This window comes from Peromyscus eremicus, chromosome 2, assembly GCF_949786415.1.
Source record: "Peromyscus eremicus chromosome 2, PerEre_H2_v1, whole genome shotgun sequence".
NCBI classification, from domain to species: Eukaryota; Metazoa; Chordata; class Mammalia; order Rodentia; family Cricetidae; genus Peromyscus; species Peromyscus eremicus.
The window spans coordinates 157,565,941-157,579,837 of NC_081417.1; the positions used below are offsets into that span (position 1 = coordinate 157,565,941).

The following is a 13,897-nucleotide window of genomic DNA, read 5'->3' on the forward strand; positions in this document are numbered from 1 at the left end:
TATTATGTTAAGTAGGCTAGTCTGTGGTAAACTGTTACAGCAGTCATAGGAAATCAACACAAAGATCATTTCCTGAAGGTCACAATCAACTGTGGTTGTGGATCCAGGATTCAAACTCAGGGCACCAACTCATGCTCTTAAGCACAGCACTGGATTCATTCTACATAAAACAAACACAATACAAGCATAAATTAACTATTAGCTACCAAAGAAGAAAGAAGTAAAACAGTCTCCCAACTCCATCAAGAGCAAGGTACCAAATTGATTCTCTTTTGTGTAAATATGGGAGTTGCACTTTAGAAGCCCATTCTCCCACTCACTAGACAGCAGAATTAGGTGACCATCACATCACCACCAAGAACGTGCGCACTTAAACAGGAAGATGCACTTTGTACAAAGAAGGCGGTGGGTATGTTTAGTTCACGCTGAAGAGCACACTTGGCAGCAATCTCAGGCTCTTGGGGCCATCAAAGAAACCGGAGCTGCTTATCTTTTCAAACTGTTTGTTCCTGTTTGTTCCCTTCCGTGGGGATTCTGTCCTTAACTTTCTCAAATGGAAAATAAGGTCTGGGGCTTGAGAAGCACAACCTTGGCATCTCTGGCCTCCTCCTTCTATGCCAGGCTCAGTCCCCAGCACCACACATACAAACACAAAGGTGCCCAAGAAACTGCATTATCAAGAGAGTCAACCAATGGGGAAGTTGGGATATAGGGTTGAATTCAACCCTGATCTTTAAATATAACTAGATCTGTTTGTTTTGACACAGGGTCTCACTGTGTAGCCCAGGCTGGTCTGGAACTCACAATCCTCCTTCCTCAGCCTCTCAAGACCTGGGATTTCAGATGTGCATTGACATGTTTGGCTACTTGTTGGGTGGGTGGGTATTCAGGGCCTCACTCTGTAATGTTAGTTTGTTTCTGAGACACAGTATCATGTAATCCAGGCTGGCCTCAAACTCTTTATGTGTCTGAGGATGACTTCTAGCTCCACCCACAGCTGGCATTATAGGTTTGCAACACTACACTGGCCCATGCCTAGCTTTTGATTGAATATGTTTTTGTTTATTTGTTTTTGAGACAGGGTTTCTCTGTGCAGCTCTGCCCTGGAACTAGCTCACTCTGTATACCAGGCTTTGAACTCATGGAGATCTGACTACCTCTGCCTCCCAAGTGCTGGGATTGAAGGCGTGTGCCACCACTGACTAGCACATTTTCTTCTTAATATCTATGCCCCCCATCTCTGTCTCTGTTACTCTCTCATCTGTCTGTCTCCCCCACCTCCTTCTCTCTCCTTTGCTGGCACCAAGATGGTATCGAAAACCTCATACATGCCTAGGCAGGCACATTCCTGCTGAGAAACACCACCTGTCCCTCATCCCTCATACGCAACAGTGTCTGTCCATTGCCTTTATTCTTCTTATCTCCCTTTCAACCTTTTTTATTTTGCCATTTCAATATATTCAAAGATTTAAGATAAAGGGTCACTATAGGAGGATGGTTCTACATTAAATATTATTTGTGGGGGCTGAAGAGATGGCTCAGAGGTTAAGAGCACTGACTGTTCTTCCAGAAGATCTGAGTTCAATTCCCAGCAACCACATGGAGGCTCACAACCATCTGTAATATGATCTGGTGCCCTCTTCTGGCATGTAGGCAGAAGACTGCATACATAATAAATAAACATTTAAAAAATATTATTTGCACTTTAGGATTCTGGATACAACAGAGAATTTGGACAGCTCTTCAGATGTGGTTTCCATGGCCTTCATCAGGGAGGCATGCAAGGGCTTTTAAGACATCGTGTGGTGGCTTGAATGAGAAAACCCTCCACCCCCACCCCCACAGGCTCTTATGTTTGAATGCTTAGTTCCCAGTTGGTGGAACTGTTTGGGAAGGATTATGAGGTGTGGTCTTTTGGAGGAGGTGTGTCCAGGACATTCTTCTTTCTGCCTCAGTACTTGTGGATCAGATGTGAGCTCTCAGCTACTGCTCCAATGCAATGCCTGCCTGATGCCATGCTCCCAGCCATGATGGTCATGGACTAACCCTGTGAAACTGTATGCAAATCTACAATTAAATGATTTCTTTATAAGTTGCCTTGTTCATGGTGTCTCTTCACAGCTATTGAAAAGTAACTGAGACACAGGATATTTCCAAAGGAGGGTGAAGCAATTAGTTCTGTATCATTCCCATAAACAGCCGACTCTGGGGTAGTAGTTAGAAATTAACTCCATGTATTTATTAATAGTGTGCTTTCTTTGTAAGACCTCAAGGTTTAAGAAAATTAAAAAGCCATTTCATCAACAATTCCCTTCCATCTCTGAGATGTTATAAAGAGGCAGAAAGGGAGAGAAATAAAATGCAAGAGGTTATGTAAACGTGTAGACGAGGGGTTTGGATATGAGCAAAGTACAGTTACATGTTACATATATTTGAAAATGTCATAATGAAACTCAGTATTTTATATGCTAAAAATGTAATAATAACAATTACAGGTACCCTGCTGTGGGATGTCTTTATGTATACTGTGAATATGTATGGCTCCCATTGGATAATAAATACAGCTGTTTTGGCCTATGGCAAGAAAGCTTACAGCCAGGCAGGAAATCCAATCAGAGATACAGAGAGAAGAAGGGCAGAGTTGAGAGAGACACCAGCCACCGCTAAAGAAACAACAAGGTACCAACCGACTGGTAATGCCATGGCCACCTGACAACATATAGATTAATAGAAATTAATTTAAGATGAAAGAGCTAGATAGCCAGAAGCTTAAGCCATAGGCCACATAGTTTGTAAGTAATGTAAGTTTTTGAGTAATTATTTCATAAGCGCTGTGGGACTGCAGGTGGGAAAGATTTGTCCAGATTGCTGGGCAAGACAGGACCTAAGAAAATTCCATCTACAGTACCTGCCTGTAATTCCTAGGCTCCTAAGACAGAAACAGGGGATCTTGAAGCAAGCTAGCTAGCCAGACCAATATGGCAAGTTTTGGGTCCCACTGAGAGACCTTGCTTCAATAAATAAGATGGAGAGCAAGCTAATAAGATTTGTGCTGTCGGGCTAGAAAGGTAGCTCAGTGTTTAAGAGTACTGCTTACTCTTCCAAAGGTCCTGAGTTCAATTCCCAGCACCCACATGATGGCTCACAACCATCTGTAATGAGATCTGGCGCCCTCTTCTGGCCTGCAGGGACACGTGCAGACAGAACATTGTATACATAATAAATAAATAAATCCTTAAAAAAAAAAAAAAGATTTGTGCTGTCAACCTCAGGCCTCCACATACATATGTGCTTACACATAGGCACATGCACTCACATACACATGGAAACATGTATACATACATATACATGAATGTACACGATACATACAGACACATAGAAAAAGAAAAAAGAAGCTAAACATGGTAGTGTGCACTTTTAATCCCAGCATTCAGGGTGTAGAAGCAGGCAGATCTCTGTGAGTTTAAGACCTGCCTGGTCTACATGGCAAGATCCAGGACAGCTATGGCTACATAGTGAGGCGAGAGAGAGAGAGAGAGAGAGAGAGAGAGAGAGAGAGAGAGAGAGAACCAGAGACCAGGTAACCAGAGAAGCACTGACAATCAATCATCTTTGTCTCTTGTATCTGATGAACACACACACACACACACACACACACACACACACACACACATGCACGCACTCCTTCACCAAGAGTCTTAAGTTATAACCATGTTGAAACGCCTCTGTCTACCACAATGCAGTGTGCTTGCCATTCCTGCCCTGCCCTTGGTGACAAGTTCTCTAACATGCTTAGCTTTCAACAAAACAGCATAAATAATTTAAACCGCTATAAAGTGATACACAATACAAAAGGGTGGAAAATTTGGAGACCGTCTGCTGGAAACCAGCAGTGTCTCAAGTCCTCCATCCGCCCTGGGATCCCAGGGGGTTTGGAAATGACTGAAGCAAGGCTCCTGCCTGTGTTTCTTTATGACAGAATCCTCCAAAGAGTAGCCTAGAGCAGGCTGCCTGTGACTGCAGATCAAGGTCTTGGAGGTCACTGTGGGTCTGTTAGCTGAGGGCCAGATGTAAGGAGGCCTTCAAGCCATCTCCAGCCCCAGCTCCAATTTGACCACAAACACATAAATTCCCTCAGCGAGAACTTCCTGAGCTCAGTGAACTCAAACCATGATTTAGGATGATAAAATCACAGTTCCTGGTTTAACTGACAAATTTTTGGTGACCTGTTTAAGAACAAGACTTAGGTCCTTAGAACGGGGCGATGAAACCCAATGACACTGGCTTGGGACCGAGAGGCAGACAAAGACAGAGGTACACTGAAGCTTGTTTTGTTGGCGTTTGAGTATTTTGAGACAGGGTCTCAGGTAGCTCCAGATGGCTCTGAATTCCTTATGTAGCAGAGACTGTCCTTGAATGCCTGACCCTTTGACCTCTACCTCCTGGGAGCTGAGATTCTAGACATAAGCTGTCCAGTGCTTAGCTTCTAATGCTGGTATTACTTATTTATTTTTCTAATTTTCTGAAGTGATCCTATGCAGCCCAGGCTGGTCTCATCTTGAACTTGCTATGTAGCCAGAGATGACCCTGAAGTCCTCCTCCTCTTAATCCACCCCTGACATGTTGGGCCGATGGGGGTCTGCTACCGTGTTCATCAATGTACGTCTCCAGTCCAGACTCTCCCTGCACTGCAGACTGACGGCCACTTTCTTTTTCACTTTTCTTTTTGGTTTTTCGAGACAGGGTTTCTCTGTAACCCTGGCTGTCCTGGATCTTGCTCTGTAGCCCAGGCTGGCCTTGAACTCACAGAGATCCACCTGCCTCTGCCTCCTGAGTGCTGGGATTAAAGGCATGTGCCACCACCGCCCAGCGAGTTTCTATTTTCTATGTCCAGCCTGAAATCCTTGCACTTCACCCCAAGCCTGCTCCACTCAGTGTCCCCATCACTGTACTTGAGTTCTTTGAAGTCATGTGGACTTTCTTCCTGACTCCAGTGCAATCCTCCAAACCATTCACAAATCTCAACTACATCACCAAACCCATCCCAGAATCCAGCCTCTCCCCCGGGGCCACGCCAACTGCTTTGTTCTGCGTCCTTCGCAGTTGGCCATCTCCTGGATTATTCTAAGAGCATCACAAATGCGCAGCTTATCCTCTTGTCTTTTCTAATAATAGTTGCTGGAAGGGGAGGCTTGAGGTGTAGCTCAGTTGGTAGAGCACTAGGTTAGCATATGAGAAGCCAGGGACTGGAACCATAACAGCCCAGAAATGATGGTGTAAGTTTTCGACTCTAATACTTGGGAGATGGAGGCAGGAGGATAAGAAGTCAAGGTAATTCCCAGCTGAGCAGTGAGTTTGAGGCCAACATGGACTACACGAGACCATTTCAAACAAATATTAAACAACAACAACAGCAAACAACCCACCACATTTGGGTGGGTTACATTACCTATGATTTCATTTTAGAATAGGAAAAGCTTTGGCATTAACACCATGTTGGCTATAAAAAATAAACCAGAGGAGTTGGAGAGATGGCTCAGTGGCTAAGAAAGCTTATTCTTCTTTCAGGGGACCCTGGTTCAATTCCCAGCATCCATGTCAGGCGGCTCACAACTGCCTGTAACTCCAGATCCAGGGGACCCTATGCCCTTCTCTAGCTTCCATGGGCACCCACATGCATATGGTGCACATAAACTCACACAGATGCACACGCATACACATAAATAATACGTAAATAAATATGTGAAAATAATAAGGGAGACTGCTTGACCTGAGTACTAAGATCTGGAAGTTCTGGGTGGCCGGGCAGTGGTGGCACACGCCTTTAATCCCAGCACTCAAGAGACAGAGCCAGGCGGCTCTCTCTAAGTTCAAGGCCAGTCTGGTCTACAGAGTGAGTTCCAGGACATCCAAGGTGGCACAGAGAAACCCTGACTTGAAATACCCTACCCCTAGTTCCCCACTGCCCCCCAAAAAAGCAGCAGCAGCAGCAGCAGCAGCAGCTCCAGATGCCTCTTGTCAATACCTAGCCCGGCTCACCCAGCCTCCTTTATGCTTTAGAGCAGAAGACGCTCCTTAGCTTTTGAGCCATTTCTCTCTCTTTTTCTTTTAATTATTTATTTTATGTATATGAGTGCTCTATCTGCATATACATCTTTATTCCGGAAGAGGGCATCAGATCCCATTGTAGATGGTTGTGAGCCTCCTTGTGGTTACTGGGAATTGAACTCAGGACCTCTGGAAGAGCAGCCAGTGCTCTTAAATTCTGAGCCATCTCTCCAGCCCTTGAGCCATCTCTTAACATTTCTTACAGTTCCCATGGCTCCCATGGCAACAAGTGACGCCAGCCTGGCCTATAGAGTGAGACCCTGTCTCAAAAACAAACACAGAAAGAGACCATTAGGCCTAGGGCTGCCCTAAAGGCCAAAGCCTCTTCAATAATGCGCTGCTTTCTATCTCTTTGGGCCTTCTGAACCATTCTGAATACAGACCGTTCTGAAGGATCCCACCATGCAGCAGGAATGGTGATGACACCAGGTGAAGGCAGATACTCATGCCTCAGGCTCATGACACCATCTCCTAACTATGGCTGTCGAGGATTAAGTGAGTTACTAATACACAGAAGAGTGGTTTGCACACTGAACATATCAAGAAATGCAAATCACTAGCCATCAGTCCCAGATGAGTTCCCACAGCCCAACACTGGCTGATAAAATGGTATACTCATTTCCTCCATGAAAAAATTCTTTAAGGGCTGGAGATGCCTCAGCACGTGCTCCTCTTACAGAGAACCCTGGTCTTGTCCCTAACACTCTAACAGCTCCAGGGCAATCCTACACCCTCTTCTGGCTTCCATGGGAACTGCACACATGTGGTGCATACAGCACACATATACATAAAGACAAATGTATCTTTAAAAACTTAGAAGCCCTGCGGCGGCAGTGGCGCACACCTTTAATCCCAGCACTCAGGAGGCAGAGTCAGGCTGATCTCTGTGAGTTCAAGGCCAGCCTGGTCTACAGAGCGAGATCCAGGACAGGCAACAAAACTACACAGAGAAACTCTGAAACAACAACAACAAATAAACCCAATAAACAAACAAACAAACAAAAACAAAACTTAGCTAGAAGGTGCTCAAGTCACTTTAGGGACGAATCAAACCAGCAGGAAATTCACTATTCAGTGTGCCAAGGCCTAAACAAACAAGGGGGCCAGGAATGTCGCTCACCTGGGTGTCAAGTGCCTGCCTAGCATGTATGTGTCCTGAGTAGGACCTCCAGCATCACCAGGAAGACAGGAAAGAGGTGTTCTATCTACCCTTTTAGAAACCACACAACAGTGACTCACAAGATAAGCATGATTACTCTTCCTCCTTTTACTCAAGGGCTTTCCTTCTGCTAATAGGATGCAGGTTCTCCTTTTTGGACGATCTTCCTTTCAATCCAGACCTACTTTTGAAATATTTTGGATCACATAACCTATAATTAGCAGATTGAAGGCAAACAATGAGTTTCCATAAAACAACTACCCTAAGACTCCAAGAATAAAGAAAAAACCAACCAGCGCTCCCTAGCGGCAGGGAGATTGGTTGCACCCTTGCCCCACCTCCTTTCCTAAAGACTGCTCTTGTAACCCTTCAGTTCTGAAAATGCAGAACAGCATAGATGGGACTAAAACAGCACCCCCTAGGGGTGGAGAGGAGATAAGTAATCCACAACTGTGAAACCAACACGTTAGGCATGGTGCTAATAAACACAATAGGCTTGTGGATAATATGCCTTGTAAAAAGTAACAGGACAAAATCACCTGAATGATGGTGGGGTCATGGGTAATTTTCTTTTGTTTATTTGTATTGTTTACTTTTTTTTCTTTTTCACAATATTGGAGATTGGAGATTGACCCAGACCTTCACGTACGCTCGACAGATGCTTTTACCTCTGAGCTATATCCTAGCTCAAATTGTGTATGTGGGGTGTGTGTGTGTGTGTGTGTGTGTGTGCATGCACGCGCACACACATGGGGGATAGTGAGTCCAATGTGCTCAAGAGAAGTAGACATTAAGGTAATGAATGGCATGGGCCCTAGGGCCAGGGGACAATGGGCAAGGTACCTAATCTCTCTGCAGCTGGTACCCTGACTATTGAAAACAGAGCCAAACAAACCAGAAAAAAACAGGCAGTTCTAGCTACCTGAGGCTGGCACTATAAATAGAGTCACAGTGCCTGGCGTGTGGGAAGTGCCACCTAAGTGCTTCCTGTGGGTGGGGTTATTACTGCCTCTGCTGGTACTAATGATTTTGAAAACTGGAATGCTAAAGGAACGGGTGAGACCTGCGTAAGAATGTGGGCCCTAGAGATCTCTGAAGTAACATTAAGAGGCGAGCGGAGGGCAGGGTATGACAGCGCTGAGGCCCTTCAGACCAGCCAAGTGACAGGAGAACCAAGGGCCACATCGGCTGAGGGTGAGAAAGGTTTCATTTAAACACACTTTTTACACTGATTTATTTGTTGTATGTATGGTGGGCGTGTGCTATGCCATGTGTGGGGGACAGAGGACAACTTGTAGGAGTCAATGCTCTCCTCCCAGCACATGGAATCCAGGGTTCAAACTCAGGTCACCGGGGTTGGCAGCAAGCAAGCACCTCTATTCCCTGAACCGTCCGTTTTGTGTTAAAAACAGCAATTCCTAACTGGCTCTGGAAAGGGCAGTTCTCCACATGCACACCACTCGGCTCTTGTTTGCCCTCGTTCTTTCGTGTGTGTAAATGCTTTGACTGCATGTATGTATGTGCACCATGTGTGCCCAGTGCCCATGGGAACCAGATGTCTGGTCCCTGGAACTGGAGTTCCAGGCAGTAGTGAGCTATAGGTGCTGGGAACTAAACCAGGGTCCCTCTAAAAGCCACAGATGCTCCTATAACTGCTGAGCCTTTTCTTCAAACCCATAATTTTATTTATTTATTTTTTTTAAGACAGGATTTCATTATGTAGCCTAGGTTAGCCTGGTTAGGCTGGTCTCAAACTCAGAGATCCTCCCGCCTCCTCCCTGGGACTAAAGGTGTGCACCACCACGCCAGGGTGGGCCTATCCCCACCCATTTCTTTTCCACAAAAAGACGACGACGCACAGAGCTCCGTCCGAATGGGCATCACCGTTTATTGGAGTTTGTGTTGGGAACTGAACAGAGCACATTGTCTGTGGAGAAGAGGAGTAAGGGAAAGAAAAGAAAGTATGTTTCTCAAGATTTCATTTCCTTAAAACACTTTATGGTTTCAAATCCTTTTCCACCCAAAGGAAATTCAAGAATTCAAGTATGTTGCGTAGGGAGCGGTAATACAAAGGGCTTCTGCTCACGTGCGCCTGTGTGGTGGCATTTGTCCAGGCACAGAAACAAGCAAACAGATTTCCGATTTCCACATTTCTTGTACCCTCTTTTTTTTTTTTTTTTTTTGCTTTGGTAAGGCCAAACCCCAAAAGGACACAGCATACAAATGAACCCAGGGTTGAGGAATCTATTTATCCTCAGAGGATAATGGTATACGTTTGGAATTGTCACATAGGATTAGAAAAACAAAAAACAAAACACAACCCTCACCTCCCCAAACCCCACAAGTCACATGAGTCCTGATCACTTCAGCCATCCCGCTGCTGCATCTGTTCCTCAGAATCTTAATCAAGGGCTTGGTAGAAGGGCCAGGGCAACAGGGCTCTCTTCATTTTGTTTATAATAAAAAAAAATTCAAAAGGGCTATTTCAAAAGAAAAAAAAACTGAAATTCAAATTCTGAAAATATCTTGCCTTTTTTATTAATCATGTCATCTAACACCAATTAAAAAAACAAGTATGTGAATATGATATAAAAATACGATCCCAAGATTAACACTTTGTCGCAGGCACAGTTATCTCACAGAATACATGTTTGGAGGGCTGGGAAAGGAGTCTGGTTTTGTTTCTCTTTAAAAAACCCACAGCAGTGCAAGTAGGGTCAGGAAGGGGGAGGTTCTTTAGCAGCAAAATGTCCGAGTTCTCTAGTCACATTGAAAAAACAAAACAAAACGAAAGCTCAGGGGGATGCTGCCCAGACCCACTCGCCATCACTAAAGACTTCCGTTGCCACAGCCCCAGGGTGTGACGGGCGAAGGACGTGCTTTACTACGCAAGCAATCGTAAAACTCGCCCCTCGCTTGTGACTGTCACTTAAATATATGTACAGGAATCGGCTCCTCTTCTCATCATGTCCCTCAGACCTCTACTGTTTGGTCACTCGGGGTGGGCTCTCAGGATCTGGCCACATCTGGCTGCAGGGTTGAGCAGCAGCTTCGAGGTGGATGCTGCTTCGGCCTGGCTGGCTGGCGTGGCTGTTTCCAGCAGAGAAATGTGACGGGGACGGCTTAGTGGTCACTGCTCTGCTTCTCTCTCATCCAAGCTTGAATCTGCTCCTTCAGCTCTGGCACTGAGGGAGAAAAGACAGGGATTAATGGCCCAGACGGACATGCTCTTCAGCTTACAGTTCTGCTTAAGTGGAAAGAGAAGGCTCTCATTCCCTCTGCACGCTGAGGACTGTGGGAGAAACAGCCAGAGGGGAAGAAGGCATTTAGAGCAAGAGGAAGGAATTTAGAGCAAAAGAAAGCCAAGTGCTTTGTGTCTTTTCCATAAAAAGAGTTTAAACTGGGTACTTTCTGGATTCAATGTCCCTGTTTCTGATGGTGGTGCTGGGGACTGAACCTGGGGACGTACACATGCTAAGCAAGTTCTGTGGGTATATACCTAGCCAACTTCCCTTGTTTGTTTATTTGACATGGTGTCTCAATTAAGTGGTCTAGGCTGGTCTTGATCAGGCTACCCTCCTGCCTCTTCCTCCTCCTCCTCCCAAGCAGCGGGACTACAGGTGTTAGGGCCCCAGGAGCTTGCCCTCCAGCCCCTCAGGGTCTGCTGCATTCCCCTGCACGGGCATCAGCACTGCAAGGCAGGCTGTGCCTCCTACCTGGTTCCAGCATGCTCTCAGTCAGCATCTGGCGGTTGAAGGGGTCGGTGGGGGAGTTCAGCAGATGCCGCAGGATGATGGAGCGGTCCATTATGGTGCCAGAGGGCAGCCTCACAGGGTCGGTCATCAGGGTGTCCATCAGAGGGTCTGTGGAGACAGAGCAGAGCAGACTACTCCAGTGGTGGAGGCTAACACTGAAGAAGCAAGTGTACTATTCCTGCCAGTGAGAGACAACAGCCCCTCAGGTCCCTGCACGTGGGGTGAGCAGCTCATAATGAAAGCATGTGCCTTGCTTTCTGTCACTGCTGCTGGGAAGAGAAAACAGCAAAGATGGACAGCCAGGCAGCAGGCCCCTGGGACAGGCAGGACCCTTTGCCTGAGAACCCAGACTCCTCCCTTTACAAAGGTAGAGACCTTTAAAGTCTTCATGGTTATCTGGTAAAATCACTAAGGATGTTCATCCTTTTAATCTACAATATGAGCTAAAAATTTGTATACGTAATTTTAGCCAACTATCCAAAAACACTTACAGCACACCATCAAACAATCAAAAAACCCCTGCTGTGGCTTCGATGAGGATGGCCCCCATAGGCTCATGTTTGAATGCTTTGTCCTTAGTTAGTAGAACTGTTTGGAAAGGATTAGGAGGTGTGGCCTTGTTGGAGGAGGTGTGTCACTGGGAGTGGGAGCTGAGGTTTCAAAATCCCATGTCAGGCCTAATTGCATTCTCTGGCTGGCTGTGCACCACGATTTAAGCTCTCAGCCCCATGCATGTCTGCCTGCCTGCCACATTGATCATGGACTAATGATCTGAAACTATAAAGTGAGTCCCCCCCCCCACCCCAATTAAGTGCTTTCTTGGGGCCAGGCAGTGGTGGTGCACGCCTTTAATCCCACCACTCAGGAGGCAGAGGCAGGCAGATCTCTGAGGCCAGCCTGGTCTACAGAGTGAGTTCCCTAACAGCCAGGGCAACACAGAGAAACCCTGTCTCGAAAAACCATAAAGGAAAAAAGAGTTGTCTTGGTCACAGTGACTAAGACAGTCTCCTTGATGTCACACACTTCAAATTACACCAAGGACGTGAGCGTGAACACAGGGACTTGCCTCTAAACTCATCCGGGGCATCGCTGTAGTCAATTTCTGCACGTGCATTCTTGGCCACTATTTCCTCCACCTTCTCAGCAAGAAGCTTAAACTTCTCTATTGCAATGGTGGATTTGATTCCTGCCTTCCGCATCTTTGAAATGACTTCTTCAAACAGTTCCTTGCTGTAGGATCTCTGCAGATGAGGAAAGGTCATGAGATGAGAATATATATACTTGGGAAGAAAAAAAACCTTTAGAAAATGTCCAAGTGCAATCCATTTGCTCTTTTGCTCCTCAAGATTATAATTATAAATTCTGTGTCCCAGTCTTCCTCTACACACTGTACCATGTGCAAGGATGTACTGAATATAGTTACAATGCACAGAGAGAATGACATGCGCCAACGGTCCAGGGTCATCTATGGAGAGGGCTGCAGGACTCAGAAAAATGGAGATTTTTAGACTCTGGGAGCTAGAAAGCACTTCTTTTAAAATTTAGTCACTAAAAAGAGAAAGAAGCCTAGTTTATTTTGATCTTTATAGGGCACTGTGCCCTGGAAGCCCATGAAACAAGATGAATTTGTTTTTTCACAGAACGGTGAGCACGAGTAAAACCAAACACATGCCACTGTCCCATCACTGCTCATACTTGGGGGGTTGCTTTGTTCTGTTCACTGTCAATTCTCTGGGCTCACCTCAGCCTGGCCTGGTGGCCATCTCATGTGTACTCCTTCCTATCACTCAAGGGGCTGGAACAGGAGGATGGGAAGGAAGTTTAAGGCCGACCTAGGCTAAATGGTGAGGCCCTATCTCAACAGATCACAGTAACAAACAACAAAAAAAAAAAAAAAAGGAAGAAAAAGAAAACAAGAAAAACCAAACAATCACCAAGCACTCCAGCACACACTGATCACTGAATCCAACACTATGTAACGTCAGATTTTCTACAGCATCGGACCAATCCAACAAGCAGGTGAGGGCCTAGGAGCCAATACAATTTGTAACAGAAGTTGATAAGGTGGGCAACGCGTCCAGATAAACCTGGACATGAATTCAGGTCCTGTGACCTTCCAGCTATGCAGTCTTAGGTAAATCCCTAAGCTGTCCAAGCCAGATGCCTGAGAGACTCTGGTAACACGGAAGGAGCTGGGTGCCAGGCAACCTGATGCCAACTTCCTCAGATGCCTTCCCCACTCCCCAGTGCAAGAGCAATGGGCCAGCTAGGCTGACCTGTAGGAGCTTCTGCTTCACTGTGAGGGCCTGTCCTGACCCTACTGCTCATCCTGTGAACTTCCGAGCAGGATCCACACTGATACCTACATATGGACTCACCTCATACCTGAGTTCCTCTCCAGTACTGGACCGAAACTCCTCAATCTCTCTCTCTCTCTCTCTTTCTTGAACTCACAGAGATCTACCTACCCCTGCCTCCTGAGTACTACATTTTTAAAACTTCCACTTTTAAATAAGTACACATGCTTGCTTTCTCTGCAGATCCACCATTACCATCACTCACCATACCTGTAATCCCAGCAATGGGGAGACAGCCAGCTACACAGAGAGACCATGTCTCAAAACAATAAGAGAAACAACAAAAAGCATTGACATATGTGAATTATAGTGTAATAAGACTATTATTTTAAATAAATAAACATATAAATAAACAAATAAATAAATAAAAGGTTGGGCTGGAGAGATGGCTCAGCAGTTAAGAGCACTGGTTGCTCTTCCAGAGGTCCTGAGTTCAATTTCCAGCATCCACATGGCTTACAACCATCTCTGGTGGGATCTGATGCCCTCTTCTGGCATAAAGTTGTTCATGCAAGTAG

General features: G+C 45.7%; 1 protein-coding gene across 1 annotated transcript in view; it reads right to left on the bottom strand.

The window, feature by feature from the left end:
- Positions 1 to 9,135: 9,135 nt before the first annotated feature.
- Ube4b (ubiquitination factor E4B) overlaps positions 9,136 to 13,897 on the bottom strand; it is a 122,151-nt gene continuing 117,389 nt past the window's right edge. The window contains exons 27-29 of the mRNA XM_059255398.1: positions 12,089 to 12,263; positions 10,984 to 11,130; positions 9,136 to 10,452 (exon numbers count right to left, since the gene is read on the bottom strand). Of these exons, the coding sequence (XP_059111381.1) occupies positions 10,391 to 10,452; positions 10,984 to 11,130; positions 12,089 to 12,263 (384 nt within the window). The 3' untranslated portion in view covers positions 9,136 to 10,390. The remainder of the gene's footprint in view (positions 10,453 to 10,983; positions 11,131 to 12,088; positions 12,264 to 13,897) is intronic.